This window comes from Zootoca vivipara, chromosome 5, assembly GCF_965207765.1.
Source record: "Zootoca vivipara chromosome 5, rZooViv2.hap1.1, whole genome shotgun sequence".
Taxonomy (NCBI): Eukaryota; Metazoa; Chordata; class Lepidosauria; order Squamata; family Lacertidae; genus Zootoca; species Zootoca vivipara.
In genome coordinates this window covers 26206285-26224327 of record NC_142588.1, presented here as the reverse complement: position 1 = coordinate 26224327, position 18043 = coordinate 26206285, and the positions used below count along the sequence as shown (strand labels likewise).

Below are 18043 nucleotides of genomic sequence, written 5' to 3'. Positions count from 1 at the left end.
AAATTGACTTGCACAAGCATGTATATGGCTTGATGGATGGGCTCATGACGTTTTGGACTCATAACTGATTTAAAAATATGTATAGAGAGTGTACTAGTATACCAGCTCCAGTTTACAAAGTGGTATCCAGGTTGGATTTAGTTTTCTATTTTAAAAATATTTTGGATTGACTTAAAACCAACATGGTGTAAGTGTTTATTGAGCTTCTTGGAGAACAATGAAATGGCAAGATCTATGTAAGTTGTGGTGAGGGTAGTATTTTGTTCTTTGTTGGTAAGGTATGTATTTTTGCGTTTTTATGTTGTAAACTGCCCTGTGGTTGTCAGATGAAGGGCGGCATAGGATTTTGATAAATAATGTTTAAAAGAAATTAGAATAATTGGGGGCGGAGAGAAGTGCAGAACCCGTCTTTTCACCTCAAGGCAAAAGTGAACCCCACCCCGCACCCTGGCCTGGGAATTTGGGAGAGGCTAATCTAGGCATCCCCAAACTTCGGCCCTCCAGATGTTTTGGACTACAATTCCCATCTTCCCCAACCACTAGTCCTGTTAGCTAGGGATCATGGGAGTTGTAGGCCAAAACATCTGGAGGGCCGCAGTTTGGGGATACCTGGGCTAATCCATATGAAGCAAATTCTGAGAATTCGCCCTGTCACGACATCTGGCTCCGGCCCCTCGCAGTAACGCGCCTCCGTCCGGGTCCTCCCGCCGCCAGGGGCGTAGCGGGCGCGGTTCCGGCGGCGGAGGGCGGAGATGGAGGAGGCGGAGGAGGGCTGGAGAAAGGCCGTGAAAGGAGCAAAGGCTGGGTCCACCTCGCTGAGCTGCTCGGCCAGCTGCTGCTCCTCGCTGGCGATGGGTAAGGAGGAGTGGAGAAGCGGCGGAGGAGGCCGGGCGTGAGGGGAGCCGGAGGAGCTTGCGGCGGCGGCGGCGGGAAAGGGCTGACGGAGCGTTTCTTGTCCCTCTGGGGAGGGCGGTTGGGTGGGCTCGGCCGCCGTCTGTTATGGGGGAGGCTCTGCCTTCGCTTGCCCGCTGTGGGGCGGGTATCCGCGAGGGGCTAAAGCCGCCCCTCGAGCCGCGTCAGGCGAACAACAGGTCTGACCCTCAAGTGTTTCCCCTGCACACATCTCGGGGGGGGGGGGGAATTATGTTGAAAAGTCCATTGGTCTTTAAGACAGCCGCGAGAAGGTCTCTCGCGGTCCTCTCCCCCCCCCCATTTCATTCCGCATCCAGGGCGGCCTTTGTGGGGTAGGAGCCCCTCTCTAGGTTCCCTTAGGTTGGTTGCATAGGAGATAATAGATCGATAGATATCCTATGAAAATCGGGCAGGCAGTGAAATGGCTTCGAATTGGTCGCTTTGCACAACGATGTTGATGCTCCAGTTGACGAGCTCTTGGGTAGCTCCCCATTATTCGCTTGCGCAGTGTCGGTAGCCTCTTAAGTAACTAGCAGCGCCTGCTTTGAATGAAGAAGCCGTGCCGGGAGGAGGCTTCATATCATCATCATCATCTCTCTTGAGTTTCTGTATCCGAAGCTGGAGAGCCTGTAGGGAGGGCGCAAACTGCTGGCGCCGAGCGGGGCGTGGTGGGTGAAAAAGGTAGGGCTGCTTCATTATTGCTTCTTGCGGGAAAGAGTGATTTACCATTGGCAACGTCACGAGGGGAATCAGGTGCAGACGAACGGCCGTCGCGTGTTGAGCTTGGGGAAGGAGAGTCCCGCCCGCCTGCCGTCCCCGCCTGCTGCGTCACGCACCCGCTGAGCGTCAGAACGGACCTTTCGCGCAAACCCCGCTAGGCGCGTGGAGATCCCGGGGAGGGGTATCCAGTATCCTGGATCAATCAGGATGCCCACCCCCCTCATGTGAGTGGAGGAACTCTGCACGTGCATCTGTTCTTTTTGGGACCCTTTCTCAGAATTGCGATTGGCAGGGACTGACAAAGTGGGCAACTCTCTGTTGCCAGCTCTCAGGCGTCCTTTTAACCCCACCACACCCTTGGATTGTTATGCTTGGTGTAGGTGTATTGTATATTACTTCCAGCTAACTGCACAATATTGTAACCGTTATAATGCCATCGCATAAGGGAAGGGAGGAGAGATTACTTTAAAACGCTGTGAGGACCACGGTTTTTTTCCTGCTAGGATAATGCTTTTTGCAGTGCTGTAGCTGGGGGGGGGGGAGAGAGAGAGAGAGGTGGCTACCCTGGTTTTTTGCCCTGGGTGAAACCTCCAAAGGGGCACCATTGAGGCTTCCAAGCCCCAACCTGTGTGTGGGGTGTGTGTGCCAAACTGGGTCTTTGACCCAGATGAAATAAAGCCTAGTTTCGCCCTTGCTTTTTGAACTGGGCCTGATCCTGCTAGACCCAGTGGGGCTTGCAAACACATTTGGCAAAAATAAGCTTTCCGTCAGCCTATGTTGGCTTGCAGAGTCATTGTGCTTAGTTCACTGGAAACATTAGTACATTGCAATAACAAAAGCAAAATATTAGGGCATCTTAAATGATTTGAAAATGTTGCAGTGCTATTATTTCACATATCTTTTATGGATTTTTATATTAAGAACCTGATGTACCTGGGGAAATGACAAGCAGTGCTAGATTTTCCAGGGCTGAAGTGCTCTCTGCCCTGATATAGAACAGGACACTTGCCAGTGCTGCAGGTCTATGGAAATATTCTGTTCCTTCAGAGGAAAAGCTTTATACAGACACACCCTATGTTTCATAACATGCTTTTTATCATATTCTCTTTTCCCCTTCTTCCATTTTTTATGTTTAGTTTTGGACAAGATTGTTGTGTTTTTATCAGTAAAGCAGTATTGAACTATTCTGTTCTTATTGAATAATTTATCTCTTTTTCTTTTTAAGCTGTGAAAGACCCCACAGCTGTTGAGCGAACAAATTTATTGAATATGGCTAAATTGAGTATCAAGGGCCTCATTGAATCTGCTCTGAGCTTTGGCCGAACCCTTGATTCTGACTATCCACCTCTGCAACAGTTCTTCGTTGTTATGGAGCACTGCCTGAAACATGGCCTTAAAGGTACCAAATGCATATTTTAAAAGGGTGATTTATTGTTTTTACCAAAGCATATTGACATTTTATTTTGGTATGTAGCAAAAGAGTATAATAGTAGATTACCCATTTTAGACTGAGGCAAGTTTAGGCATATAGAATTCCCTATACAGTGGTACCTCGGTTTACGAACTTAATCTGTTCCGGAAGTCCGTTCTTAAACCGAAGCCGTTCTTAAACTGAGGCATGCTTTCCCTAATGAGGCCTCCCGCCGCTGGTTCCCTTACACCGTTCAGATTCCATTCTTAGACCAGCCGGCCTGTGTTCATCTTCATGGGTCCAGGATGCACACTGTAGATTTCCCCCACCTCAGTTAATCCAAGGGTACAGCTATGTGCTTCCCCACTTGGATTTATTAATATTGATGTGGGAAAATGAAGAAACCCTCTAATTTCTTTCACAGGATTTTTTTTTACTTCTTTGGAGTCCTGCAAGTCCCTGCTATTTCTCTTCTTTGTTGGCTTCCTGGGATTGTTGTTGTTGTTTAGTCGTTTAGTCGTGTCCGACTCTTCGTGACCCCATGGACCATAGCACGCCAGGCACTCCTGTCTTGCACTGCCTCCCGTAGTTTGGTCAAACTCATGTTCGTAGCTTCGAGAACACTGTCCAACCATCTTGTCCTCTGTCGTCCCCTTCTCCTAGTGCCCTCAATCTTTCCCAACATCAGGGTCTTTTCCAAGGATTCTTCTCTTCTCATGAGGTGGCCAAAGTATTGGAGCCTCAGCTTCACGATCTGTCCTTCCAGGGAGCACTCAGGGCTGATTTCCTTAAGAATGGATAGGTTTGATCTTCTAGCAGTCCATGGGACTCTCAAGAGTCTCCTCCAGCACCATAATTCAAAAGCATCAATTCTTCGGCGATCAGCCTTCTTTATGGTCCAGCTCTCACTTCCATACATCACTACTGGGAAAACCATAGCTTTAACTATACGGACCTTTGTCGGCAAGGTGATGTCTCTGCTTTTTAAGATGCTGTCTAGGTTTGTCATTGCTTTTCTCCCAAGAAGCAGGCGTCTTTTAATTTCGTGACTGCTGTCACCATCTGCAGTGATCAAGGAGCCCAAGAAAGTAAAATCTCTCACTGCCTCCATTTCTTCCCCTTCTATTTGCCAGGAGGTGATGGGACCAGTGGCCATGATCTTGGTTTTTTTGATGTTGAGCTTCAGACCATATTTTGCGCTCTCCTCTTTCACCCTCATTAAAAGGTTCTTTAATTCCTCCTCACTTTCTGCCATCAAGGTTGTGTCATCTGCATATCTGAGGTTGTTGATATTCCTTCCGGCAATCTTAATTCCTGCTTGGGATTCATCTAGTCCAGCCTTTCGCATGATGAATTCTGCATATAAGTTAAATAAGCAGGGAGACAATATACAACCTTGTCGTACTCCTTTCCCAATTTTGAACCACTCAGTTGTTCCATATCCAGTTCTAACTGTAGCTTCTTGTCCCACATAGAGATTTCTCAGGAGACATAGAGATTTCTCACATAGAGATTTCACATAGAGATTTCTCAGGCTTCCTGGGATATGTAACCTTAACTCACAGATTCTTCTTTGTTTTGCCTTATTTTGTCCTTGTTCCTTATAACGTTCATTTCATGGTTGGCTGCAATGGTTTTAGAGAATCTTAAGTGCAGCAGATTAAATATGTTGATACTGAATAAGTGTTGAATATTAACCATGCTTACAAATGTTCCTTGCACTCTGATACGGCTTACCTAGAAATAACTTTTATAGTGCCATCTAGATAGCAGCTGTATTAAAGTATAAAGCCAAGTTCAAAATGTAAAAATATTATACTTTCCTTCTTCTAGTAAAAAAGTCTTTTCTCAGTTACAATAAAACAATATGGGGTCCTCTGGAGCTTGTGGAGAAGTTGTACCCGGAAGCTGAGGAAATCGCTGCTAGTGTTAGAGACTTGCCTGGTCTCAAGTAAGTTGTGTTGCCAGTAAAGATATTTAGAACAATAATCCTGCCAATAGATATTTGTTTTCTGAGCTATTCATTTTTTTAAAACTAGGACTCCACTAGGACGTGCCCGAGCTTGGTTGCGATTGGCGCTTATGCAAAAAAAGATGGCTGATTATCTACGTTGTCTCATCTTTCAGAAGGAATTGCTTGGGTGAGTGTCCATTCAGATTTTTATAGGGTAAATTAAGGTCAGTGCTGTAATTGCTACCAGATTTGTACAATTATGTTACATTTTACTATATCTATTGCTAAGTAATATGACAGTAAAGTTAAAACTTTGGCTCACAAATATTTTTTCTTGACTTGGTTTGCATTTGTGTTGCTTACACAGCAAAAGATCTAAGCACCTAATTTTCTTTTGTAACTGAAGTTGAGTTGACTTCCAGTTTCTCATTTCCTCTCCCCCCCTTTGTGCCCCCAAAAAAATTGTTTCAGAGGGTCCCTGAACTCTCCCGAGCATGGGGGGGGGTGATTGGGGATTGGAGAAGAAGGAAAAGCCCTGTTGCAGAGCAGATGCCCTTTCATACTATGGTAGACCTTTCCCGTCTCACTTTATTTTGTTGGGAAAACCTAGGTTCTGTATAAGTTGCCACTTTAGTTTGTATGTTCAGTATGTTGCTCCAAACTTTTAAGCACCTTGGAGTATTGATGAGGTCAATCTTTAAAAGATTTGAAAATAAAAATAAATTACTGATTGACCAGCACTTAAAAATTTATTCAAAGTACGTTAAAATAAGTTATGAAGTTTTTAAAAATGCATTTTTCAGTGAATTTTATGAATATCATGCACTGATGATGGAAGAAGAAGGAGCAGTTATCGTTGGCTTGCTCGTTGGGTTAAATGTAATTGATGCAAATCTTTGTGTAAAAGGAGAAGACTTGGATTCACAAGTAAGTGGATACAAAACTATGGTCTCATACTTTTGCCTTAAAGGTGTTTTTTAATGAAATGATGGGGGAAATATCAAATTGATGGATCTGAATGCAGAGTATTAAAAGTTGTAATGTGCTTTCTTAAAAGAAAAGAAAAGTTTCTTGTTTAGCTCGATGAGTTAAATGGAAAGGCAGTTGGCTATTCCCTAAACAAAACACACTTATTTCCTTTGAAACACAATTAAAGGCCTGATTAATGAATTGTTTCTTCTGCAGAGGAATAGCGAAGCTTACATGAATCAGTTTCTTTATTAGAAAGCTTTTGGCTTGGTTACGAAAACCATAAAAGTGCAACCTAGCTGCTTGTTTTCCTTTTTGCCTGATTATCCAGAAAGTCTCCAGAAGATTGGAAAAAGTTCTGTATAAAGCCTTCAAAATGTATTACTGCAGAAGTATAAATCTGGGACTGCTTGAAAGAGGAAATGCATCTGCGTTAGTAATCTTTACCCTAAAAGGGTTGTTGAAACCTGACTTTCAAAGTGTGTGGGGGGGGGATGGGGGACTGAAGCACAGATACAGCTTTGAATGAAAGCTTGTCATTACCAATGATGTAAGGCCTGTTGTGCTCATGCTCTCCTATGTATAAGGTTTCATTGCACATTTCAAGTAACATCAGTGAAGTAAAGACCAAACCTGGTTTTCCTTTTTAAAAATAAAAATACGAAATGTGAATAAATTTATTTCTTCTTAGGTTGGTGTGATTGATTTCTCTATGTATTTAAAGAATGAAGATGATATTGAAAGCAAAGAAAGGTATGTTTAAACATTTAAAATAAACAAGTACATTAAATGCTTGGAAAAGAGTTTTGTGTTTTTCTGCCAGGCTCCCGAAGGGCAGGAAGCAGAAGTGTGAGGTAAAAGGATCAGGGTGGATCAACTTGCTTTGTTTTGCTAGGATCAATGAGAGAACAAATATATGAACACCCGATCCTCTTTTACTGGAACCTCTGCAAACTGAATGCAGATTGACAATAGTGATAATTCCTGCTTCAGACATCTTAAGTCAAGTCCCCACCTTTTCTTATTTGTTTTGCCATTTCTCCTCCTGTCAGAGATAGGAAAGTAGATCTGGCTGGCCCACCCTCCACAGCCCACTTTGACAGGTGCGTAAGGATGTCATATGACATCAGGGACACACGCTGGATTCTTCCTCTCTAGCTTTAGTGTGGTGCCTTTTTCTGTTGCTGTGCAGAGCGACAGGAAAAAGCACCAAATTCAAGCAGTGGCTGGAAAGAAGAATCAGGAGTGCACTTATAGTGTGGCCCCAACTTTTCATTTGGAATTTGACCCTGTGGCTTCACCATCTAGCATCTGATGTCTTGTGTTGGATAGTTGGATGTGGCTTCACCAAAATGGCCTGTTGGGTGTAATTAGACCACTGGTTTTTGTTATGGGAAGGCCCTGGACCAGTGTCTGGATGCAGTGGTAAGCTGAGTCTGAATGCTGGTAAGAGGGAAACTCCTCACACAGTTTATAGGTAAACTTACATACAGTGGTCCCTCAGTTTTTGAACGTAATCCGTTCTGGAAGACTGTTCAAGTTCTGAAATGTTCGAAAACCTAAAACTCAATAGCCGACAGCTAGGCCTCAGGATCTTGCACTCAGCGGAAGCCGTGTGGCATGTTTGACTTTCAAGGCATGTTCGAAAACTGAAGCATTTAGTTCCGGGTTTACAGCATTCAGTAACCAAAATGTTCATCAACGGAGACGTTCAAAAACTGGGGGACCACTGTACTTCGCTTCCACAAGAGGCAGTGTATGGCATTAAAAGAGGATTAGACAAGACAAGGTACAGTCATACCTTGGTTTAAGTACGCTTCGGTTTGAGTACTTTCAGTTTAAGTATTCCGCGGACCTGTCTGGAATGGATTAATCCACTTTCTATTACTTTCAATGGGAAAGTTCGCTTCAGGTTAAGTACGCTTCAAGTTAAGTACGGACTTCCAGAACCAATTACACTCATACTTCGGGTTAAGTACGCTTCAGGTTGAGTACTCTGCGGACCCGTCTGGAACGGATTAATCCACTTTCCGTTACTTTCAATGGGAAATTTCGCTTCAGATTAAGTACGCTTCAGGTTAAGTACTCCGCGGACCGTCTGGAATGGATTAATCCACTTTCCATTACTTTCAATGGGAAAGTTCGCTTCAGGTTAAGTACGCTTCAGGTTAAGTACAGACTTCCGGAACCAATTGTGTACTTAAACCGAGGTACCACTGTATTGTCATCTGGGCAGCTCAGAACCTCCATACACACTGCACAGGCATGCATCCTGGGGAGATCACTTTGGTGCTGCTATTGCAGCAATTTGACTTCACCCCTGGAGGCACACTCCATTCTTTCTCGAGACAGATGCCAACCAAGATAAGTTCATGAAGTAGAAAGCTATCTTATCATTGACTACTTTGATGATTGTATTTTACCCGCTCTGAAGGAAGCGGTATGTTTCTGAATGCCAGTTGCTGGAAACTGCAGGATGAGAGAGTGCTGATTCACTCAGGTCCGGCTTGGGGTATTCTAATAGGCATCTAGTTGGCCACTGTGAGAACAGCATGCTGGACTAGATGGGCCACTGGCCCATTCTTGCAGGCTTTTCTTCAGTTCGTTTGTTGTTTGTCGTTAGCCATCTATCTGGCCCAACCAATTTTGCCTGGATTATTCTACCTTGTCTCTTACACCATTTCCTATATTCTGATGTTTGTAAGTCCACAATCCTATGCACGTTTATGTAAAATCAAGTCCCACTGAATAAAGAACAATAAAACAGTGTTAAATTGAAGACATAAAGCACTTTTGGTTACATATATGCAGTGGCGGAGCAAGCCAATTGAGCCGGGGCAGGACGCTCCACGGGGCCTCCAATGAGTCTGCCTGCCTCCTCCCACACAGCCTCCCTACAGCTGAGGGGGAGGCAGTGGGTGGACCGTTTGGAGCAGCGCGGAGCCTGCGGGCGCCCAAGCCACTGCATCTCTCCCAGGAGAGACGTGTGGCTCAGGCGCACTGCAGGCACCGCGGTGAGTGCTGCCCGGCATTTTGTCACCCCCTCAGTGGTGACACCTGGGGTGGCCCGCCCCCACCACACACCCCTTCCTCTGCCCCTGCATATATGGTGTCAGATAAATGTCTAATTAAATATGTTTTATCTCTTTAGAAATGACCATATTGCTGCTATATTGGATCAAAAGAATTATGTTGAAGAACTAAACAGGCAGCTGAAGTAAGTATTTACAGAAGCCTCTGCTGAATGAATCCATATAGAGGCATCATCTTTTAAGAAAGTAATTCCGATAAAAACATGCCTTTTCTGGTACAGTAGATGGCACTGAAATCCTTTTAGTTGCATTTGGCTTAGTTTAATGGTTGCAACATATAGCTACTGAAAGGGAGTCTAGAGTGAATGAAGCTGTTGGAAGACTAATGTTTCTATTATTATTATTATTGTTATTGTTATTGTTATTGTTATTTATACCCCGCCCATCTGACTGGGTTTCCCCAGCCTCTCTGGGCGGCTTCCAACCGAATATTAAAAACAGTACAGCATCAAACAATAAAAACTTCCCTAAACAGGGCCGCCTTAAGTTGTCTTCTGAAAGTAGAATAGTTACTTATTGCCTTGACTTCTGCTGGGAGGGCGTTTCACAGGGCGGGTGCCACTACCGAGAAGGCCCTCTGTCTGGTTCCCTGTAACCTCACTTCTCGCAATGAGGGAACTGCAAGAAGGCCCTCGGTGCTGGATCTCAGTGTCCGGGCTGAATGGTGGGGGTGGAGACGCTCCTTCAGGTATACAGGACCGAGGCCGTTTAGGGCTTTAAAGGTCAGTACCAACACTTTGAATTGTGCTCGGAAACGTACTGGGAGCCAGTGTAGATCTCTCAGGACCGGTGTTATGTGGTTCCGGCGGCCACTCCCAGTCACCAGTCTGGCTGCCGCATTCTAGATTAATTGCAGTTTCCAGGTCACCTTCAAAGGTAGTCCCACGTAGAGCGCATTGCAGTAGTCCAAGTGGGAGATAACCAGAGCATGCACCATTCTGGCGAGACAGTCCGTGGGCAGGTAGGGTCTCAGCCTGCGTACCAGATGGAACTGGTAGACAGCCGCCTTGGACACAGAATGGACAGCTGTGAGCCCAAAATGACTCCCAGACTGCACACCTGGTCCTTCAGGGGCACAGTTACCCCATTCAAGACCAGGGAGTCCTCCACACCTGCCCGCCTCCTGTCCCCCAAAAACAGTACTTCTGTCTTGCCAGGATTCAACTTCAATCCATTAGCCACCATCCATCCTCCAATCGCCTCCAGGCACTCACACAGGACCTTCACCGCCTTCACTGGTTCTGATTTAAAAGAATGGTAGAGCTGGGTGTCATCTGCATACTGATGAACACCCAGCCCAAACCCCCTGATCTCTCCCAGCGGCTTCATATAGATATTAAAAAGCATGGGGGAGAGAACGGAACCCTGAGGCACCCCGCAAGTGAGTGCCCAGGGGTCTGAACACTCATTCCCCAACACCACTTTCTGAACATGGCCCAGGAGGAAGGAGCGGAACCACTGTATAACAGTGCCCCCAACTCCCAGCCCCTCTAGACGGTTCAGAAGGATGTTATGGTCGATGGTGTCCATAAGGCTGCTGAGTGTTTTGTCTATTAAATAGAGTAGACTATTCTTTTAAATGTGGACAAAGTAAGAGGAGTTTATTACGCCCTCTTCTGGATAAAGTTCAAATTAGCATGGTACAAATCCTGAGATTTGATACTTTCAGTCTTGTTGTTCTTTACGAAGGGGACTAAGATTGCAATCCTAAACATATTTACTTGTGAGTAAGGATATTGCTCTAATTTCCAACTATTGTGGGAATCATTTGTGTTAAAGTGGTAGTTTGCACAGGAAGGATGTAACATGTAAAGGCAAACTATATGCAAGCATACTTCTTCACCCATGTACTTTTCTCTTTAATGTATGTGTACATGGATGTTTAAAGTTGTATGTTCATGCATATTTTCCATTCATACTTTTTGTCTTTGGCTTGGAATCACCAGTATAACACTGATGTTTTCTTCAAAAACCATAGCATATAGCGCTGCCCTTGTCCCATTGAACTCCATGGGATTTAATTCTAAGTAACTAAAATTAGGACTGCAATGCAAAACAGCAATGTTAATATGCGGGCAGAATTTTACTATTAAGACTTTAAATATTTGTTCTTAGAATGGCATGGGCTTGTTATTAAGTTATAAGAAAAGGCTGCTAGAGCCACTGAGATGAGGTGGTGCTGAGGATTTCTCTAAAGAACAGCAGCAAAAAATAGAAATTTCCTGGCTCATGAGAGATGAAAGAAAGAATGAAAGTTAGCAGTTACATAATGGACATTTAGAGTCATAGCAAATGTCATTTCAAGGAACAAAAATGTGATAATGGCAATAAAAGAAAGCTAGTGCATTTATCTTCTTGAAAGATGTATGGTGGAAGATGTGTTTTCCAACTCCATTGTCAGTGGACACCCAAATAGGCACTAGAATGCTATGTAAATTGCATAGTACTATTTGTACTTGTAGGATTTGATGTGTAATTTTGAACGATGATCTCTTTACTGTTTTCAGTGGCACAGTCAGCAGTCTCCATACACGCGTTGATTCGCTAGAGAAGTCAAACACTAAACTAATTGAAGAGGTACGGTCTTTTAGCAATGCATTTGACCGATACTATCTTTCTGTTCTGCCTCTGTATCTTGGAATATTTTTGTTTCCCTATTATTGTTCACCTGAATCTTTTTGCTTTTTTTGTTCCGCTTCTTTCTTAGTTAGCAATAGCCAAAAACAATATCATTAAACTTCAAGAAGAAAATCATCACTTGCGAAGTGAAAATACACTCATTTTAATGAAAACACAGCATCATCTAGAGGTATGAGAGTTCTATTTACAAAGGAAATCTAATGTGTGGTACAAAGCAATATAGTAAAGAGGTTGCCTTTGCTTTTGTGTGTGTATGTGCTCTCTCTAAACTGGCTCAAGTAAAATATGATAGGTAAATGTCCTATCAAAGAGTAGGTAGCAACACAGCCATTGCAGAATCAGCAGTAAATTCTGGCATGTTGCACAATCTTGGGCTATTTGACATATTAGCGGACCCTATCATAAATACAAATTGAGTGCCTGTCCTTATGTGGCCAATATGGCCTCACTAGGCTAAATGGAAACCCATGATTTGAAAAAGCTTTGGAGGGAGGAACCTTAAGTTGGGAAGGGGGGGTGGACTCCAATAAGAACTGAGCATGCTTAGTGAGTACATAATGTTGACTTTCAGGGTGAAATAGAAAAGTGGGAGGAGATAGAATGGAGTGGTTGGAAACCTAAACAGGAACATTCCACTGCTCTGACATTTTGTTTTAGATCCTACTTGTTCCTTCAATTACTGGTGTTCCAACTGTGAGTTCCTTTGCTTATATAGTTGAAACAGCATCACCACCACACAAGAGGGAGGTATCAGTAGGCTTGAGGGAACCCCAAGGCTTACAGAAATACAAACATATTTAGGGAAAAAATGCTGCAAAATAATTCAATGAGGGCTAACACATTACTGTTTTTAGGTGTGTGGCTACGTTTTGTTTTTAAGTGTACACCTCAAAATGTAAAAAGGAGAATGAGATTAACAGATGTTCAGAAGCTTGTGTGTCATATAGACATACTCTTCATCTTTAGAGAGCCAAAATTGACTGCAGCTGCCAATGAAGCACAAGCTTGTAAAATTTGGGTTTGCCTCCATGTAATATGTGGCATTTCAGGGAGCACTGATTCTGTCAACATGAGATGGGACATGTACAGCTTACTGTGTTTTACTCTCTATCATTCTACGATTCCCTTGTCTGCCCCCCCCCCAAGATATGCTCTTGGGAAAAGTGATCTAAGCATGGATTCCTTACTTGTAGGTGAACAAAGTGGATGCTGAAGCAGAACTTCAGACATACAAGCACTCCAGACAAAGCCTGGATGATATGTACAATGAAGCACACAGGCAGCTTCGAGAAGAATCACAGTTGAGACAAGTGAGTGTATATCAGATATCCTATGGAGGCAGTGGGAACTTGTATACTTAGTATATCAGAGGCATGTAAGCTGTCTTGTCTTCTATCGTCGTATTTTCCCACCTTAAAGCATTTGATATCTGGGCACTTCTTTGTATTTTGTAGGATATAGAGAATGAGCTGATGGTTCAAGTTGGTATGAAGCATGAGATAGAACTTGCAATGAAGTTGTTGGAGAAGGATATACATGAAAAACAAGACACTCTTATAAGTCTGCGGCAACAGTTGGAGGAAGTCAAAGGAATAAATGTAGAAATGTACAAAAAGCTACAAGTAAGAACATTTTACTGTTTGCAACTGGAAACTAAACGAAATTCAGTTTTTAAGCAATACTCTTTCCCCCTCTAGGGAGGCCCACCTATCCTTTTGAGAACTAGCTTTGAATATCAACAGATGACAGTTATTCATGCAGTTGCTTTCTTGGGATAGGAGCAAGGTGACCATCAGGATGAGGAGGCTTTGGCTGATATCCTTTGCTGTCAGCCTGCCAGCAACTGCAGACTCTCACTCATATAACATAACCTACTCTCCTGCCCCTTGCATGATCCCAAAAACTGCTCCTGAGGTTTTGGATTCCCTCCTCAGGAGAACAGAGGTTGCAATGGGGAGGAAGGGGCAATCCCATTGTGTTGGTGGCAACCCACTCATGTACTGTTGCATGTCATGCTCATTTGCTTCAGTCCAGGAGACAGAGCCAACTTAATGACTTTATTGAGGGGAAAGACTTCTATCATCTCTGATTGTTTCTACCTCATAAACTAGAAAGGAAGACAATCATGGTTTTAGCCACAAGCCACCCACCACCAAATTGCTTTTAAAGTTTCACTTGTTCTCCTTTTAGTAGCCCTTGGGGGTATAAGAAAAAGGGGGATTTAGAAAGATAAACTTTTTGTCAATTTCCTCCTCCTCAAGATTGGGCTGCTTACCTGAAAGTAAGTTCCTACTACTGCTGCTGCACATCAATACAGCACTAGCAGTATGGTGAGGGTTACTTTAGAGAGTTTACTGTCCAAGGCTGGGCAAGAGGGAGCAATTTCGAAGGGAGGGGAAAGGAAGAAAAAAAAACTACACACCCAGACTGTAGATTTTATTATTGCTTGCTTGTTAATACTCAAGTTATATAGTGTTGCAATATAATAATCACTCTTCTATAATAGGTTTCAGATGATGCGCTGAAAGAAAAGAATGAAATCATTGGCCGACTTGAAGATAAAACCAATCAGATTACAGCAACTATGAAGCAGTTGGAGCAAAGGTACAGCATCTTCTTTTATTCTGCTTCCCCACTCCCCCTCAGACTCATTTCTTTTGCTTCAGTTGCCACATTCTCATATAGTAGGCACTGAGATATGACTTTGTTTTGAAGGATCAAAATGTGTTTTTATGCTGTTTTTAGGTGCTTTGAATGCATATTTCGTACAAGAGGAGAGTGCATACAATCATAATTCAAACTTTCTACTACTTTTTATATCGATTCCCTTATTTTTTGTGCCTGAGATATCCTATTTGACTCCTTGCTAGCTGTTTCAGAATTCTCCACCCCCCTTTCTTGCATATTACATCTATTCAGCAAAGTCCAAGTTGACTAAAGTAAATTTTCTGATTTCTTACTCATACATTTGAAGCTAAATGTTAAACTAGTTGAGACAATAGGATATCTGTGATTGAATTGTCTTTTAAAAGTAGCTTTAGGGACCATGCTCAGCTTAGGGATAAGAAAGGCAGAGGGGACCCCTAAGTAAATTCACAAACCCCATCCCATGTCCTCACTCCAGATTTGCAAAATTGTGCTGTCTGCAGCCTTCCAGAAACAGTAGTATGGAGACCATCACAAAAAGGCAAGGAAAAGGGCAGGCCCCCTCTGACCCCCTGTAATTTGAGCACTGTAGTAGTGCTGGTAATGTGTTTGGTGCTGTGCCCTTGAAGATCTAAAAAAAAAAAGCTTTCCTTCACACTGCTTTCTTGATCTAACCTTCTCAAAGGTTTTTGCACCCCAATAAAAATATTTGTTGGCATCCATCTGTCTCATGAGACAATGGAGTGCACCTCTAGGGGTGAAGTCAAACTCTTGGAGAATCACAGGGCCTGCTGTGACTGCAGAGACCAATAACTTGTAACTGCTGCCTCCCATGTTCTTGCTGTGTTCTTGGAGCACCAAAGTGACTTTTGTGGGATGCAAGCCTGGGCAGTGTGTATGGAGGTCCTGGGATGGCCAGACAGCCTTGGTAATGTGGCCCAAAGGACAGCAGAGCAATACGTTTGGCACCAGATTGGCTACAGGAATTGCCGGAAGGAGGCATTCAAGGCTTCATCCCACTGTCTTAGGGACTACTCTGAATTTGTGTAGGATTAATCCTTAGCAATTTCCTCTCCTAAAGATGATCTGCGAGCCAGCGGGTAGCAAAAATAAAATAAAAAACTTGAGGGGATTTAGGTTGGACAAATCATGTAGTGGAATAATTTGCTTCCTCCGGTGCCACAGCCATTTCACCTCTGTGGTTGCTTTAAAACTTAACACCACACACATAAAACAAAACAGGATTTCGGTTCAGATATTCTTTTGTCTCATCTAGTTAGGCACTTGATTTGTGCAGACTCTTAGAATTAATTGTTGGCCCATATATTCAGTTGGAGAAAAATCATTTGGAAACATTCTTCCATTATGAGTGTAAGTGTGTAGGGTAGAGTCTCATAAAATCCTGAAACTACCTCCATGTCCTCAATAGCTGGGAACTTTATGGCAGGGGCGGGGGGAGTGTTGTATGTCTTCAGCAGCATCTTCTCCTTCCCCAGCTCAGGAAATTGCCTTTTGAAACAAAAAATAGTTTCAAAAGCAGTTTGTGATACTGTCATTTTTAAAAAGAAAAAGTATTGTAAATGGTGCATGAGACAATGGATGCTTCTAAAGTAACTCTTTGAGGCTATATATATGTATACTAAAAAAATGACATGTAATGTGTAGGTCTTTATGAACACAGAAGTATGTTTACATGCTTTACTTATCTTTTTAAATGGGTGACATCCACTGCTTGTGCAATGGGACTTCCAGTTACTTTTCTCCCCCTTCCAGCTCCCCCTTTCCTACCCCAAATTTGCTTTGTGTGATCCTCCACTCCTCCAGAGTATATTTTTGGGGCACACGGAGGGCTGCAGGGGGCAGGACAGGAAAAAGCTGCCCACTGCACAAACAGGCATCTGTTTGAGCAGTGTTGAATCTCAGGTGTTGTTAACATTCATAGCCTCATCATGTGGCTGTTGACATGTCTCGCCATTGTTTTTCTTTTCAGTCTACTTAACAAAACAAACAAAACATAAATATGTATTAAAACGTTAGTGGCATGAATATTCTTTTATTGACATCCTTCTTCCTCTTTTTCTTTTTCTTTTCTTCTTTATCCCAACTTCTGTGTTTCTGAATATTTTATTACCTTTATTTGTCTTTAATTTTTTTATCCATTGCACATCTGAAGTGACAAAGAATTGTTAACGCAAACCAGGACTATTGCAATGTCCTTAGTGAAATGTGCCAGCAATGAAGGGCAGCATCAGTACAAGCTTGTTAAAGATATATCATTTTGAAAGATCCTCCATGTGTCTTGAAATAGTTTAATGGAGTAAAATTTGTAGGATTTTTTTAACCCTGCTTTTAAGCCTATTTGCCCATGTATTTTGGCTTAAATAGGTTATGGATCAGGCTCTAAATGTAGCAAAATAATTTTGGCATTCAAATTGATCAATGTTTTAACATAGATATCTGACACTGAACTCACCAACGTATTTTGTTAGTTGCCAATTGGAATTAACTTACTTTAAAAAAAGAAATTGCAATGTTATAACTTTTGAAATGTTAAATAGAAATCTACTTTAATTTCAGCTAGCATGCTTTTTATTCTATGTTTGGTGAAGTTTGAAGATTAGATGCAGAATGGTTCAGATGCTAGCAAAATAAAGTGACAATCTCTTGAGTTACACAGAACTATTTTTTTAAGGCCTGAAATTTTGTCCATTTTGAATATCTTACCATAGTATACTTAGATTTGCACAAACTCTACTGTAATAAATGGAGAGTGCACAACAAATAGTACTTGGTGAATTATAGCCACATTTGGCCTTTCTGATATAACATCCTCTTCTGTTGAAATGAACAAAAGCACACCTTAACAGGTATGGGAGCTCAAGAAACAAATTACATTACACCCATCCCCAATCCAGACACCACCCCAAAACCTGTTGTATTGGGAGCAAGTACCTAGATTATTTCCATGCTCTCATTTACACCATGCATACCATATTAGACACAGTTACATTATTTGGTGTGTGTTCTGTTGATTTAACATGGCACTATTTGTGCCACCTTGATTACAATACTCTTCTTTGTGTTCTGAATTATATCAGACCATTTAGTACACTGGTTTTCCCATTTTGTAGTGTTGATAGATTTGTGTAGTTAAGGAACAAATAGTTTACAGGGTTTGGGAATTTTTTATTTTTTAAAAAGAATTCATGCAAAAACACAAAGACACAGTCACAGCTCTGTATGTATGAATAATAAAATCTGTATGGCTCTGCATTGATGGCATCTGTTAATCATGAATACTAAATAAAAAATTGGATAAATGTATGGATTTTTTAATATTGTTGTAGTGAGAAAAAGAATTTGGATTTCTTGGCATTGTCTGGGTCTCTCATTTGAGTTTGTGAGTTTACCCCAAGCTTTATTTTCATTTAGAAATGTTTCTATTTCCCCATTTTTTTCTTTTATTTGTCTTCTTCACCCTTTACACCCAAATTCTAGCTTCAGTTTTACCCAAAGTTGATTTGAATTACACCAGATTACAACAAGCCGAGAAGGCTCAAATGGAGGCAGAGAGTGAAGACAAGAAATTTAAGCAAGACTATATGAGTAAATCTGAAAGTCTGCAGAAAGATATTACTCAAAAGGAAAAGCAAGTGTAAGTAAAGTATTTGTGGGGGAGAAGATAGCATATACAGTGGT

At 42.3% G+C, this 18043-nt stretch overlaps 1 protein-coding gene across 8 annotated transcripts in view; it reads left to right on the top strand.

Annotated features, from left to right (window-relative positions):
* The first annotated feature begins 727 nt into the window (after positions 1-727).
* Positions 728-18043, top strand: part of RUFY2 (RUN and FYVE domain containing 2) — a 29262-nt gene continuing 11946 nt past the window's right edge. For 5 of the 8 annotated variants that reach the window (XR_015949982.1, XR_015949981.1, XM_035137450.3 and 2 more), the window contains exons 1-13: positions 728-855; positions 2858-3031; positions 4877-4994; positions 5083-5184; positions 5801-5924; positions 6658-6719; positions 9118-9183; positions 11566-11635; positions 11766-11867; positions 12892-13008; positions 13153-13320; positions 14205-14302; positions 17880-17999. Coding sequence is in view for 6 of the 8 variants with exons in the window: in XM_035137450.3 (XP_034993341.3) it covers positions 753-855; positions 2858-3031; positions 4877-4994; positions 5083-5184; positions 5801-5924; positions 6658-6719; positions 9118-9183; positions 11566-11635; positions 11766-11867; positions 12892-13008; positions 13153-13320; positions 14205-14302; positions 17880-17999 (1424 nt within the window). In the remaining 2 variants the exon portion in view is untranslated. Of the gene's footprint in view, positions 856-1526; positions 1857-2857; positions 3032-4876; positions 4995-5082; positions 5185-5800; positions 5925-6657; positions 6720-9117; positions 9184-11565; positions 11636-11765; positions 11868-12891; positions 13009-13152; positions 13321-14204; positions 14303-16517; positions 17669-17879; positions 18000-18043 lie in introns of those variants that run through there. The other 3 variants (XM_035137451.3, XM_035137449.3, XM_088669516.1) reach the window with 3 other exon arrangements.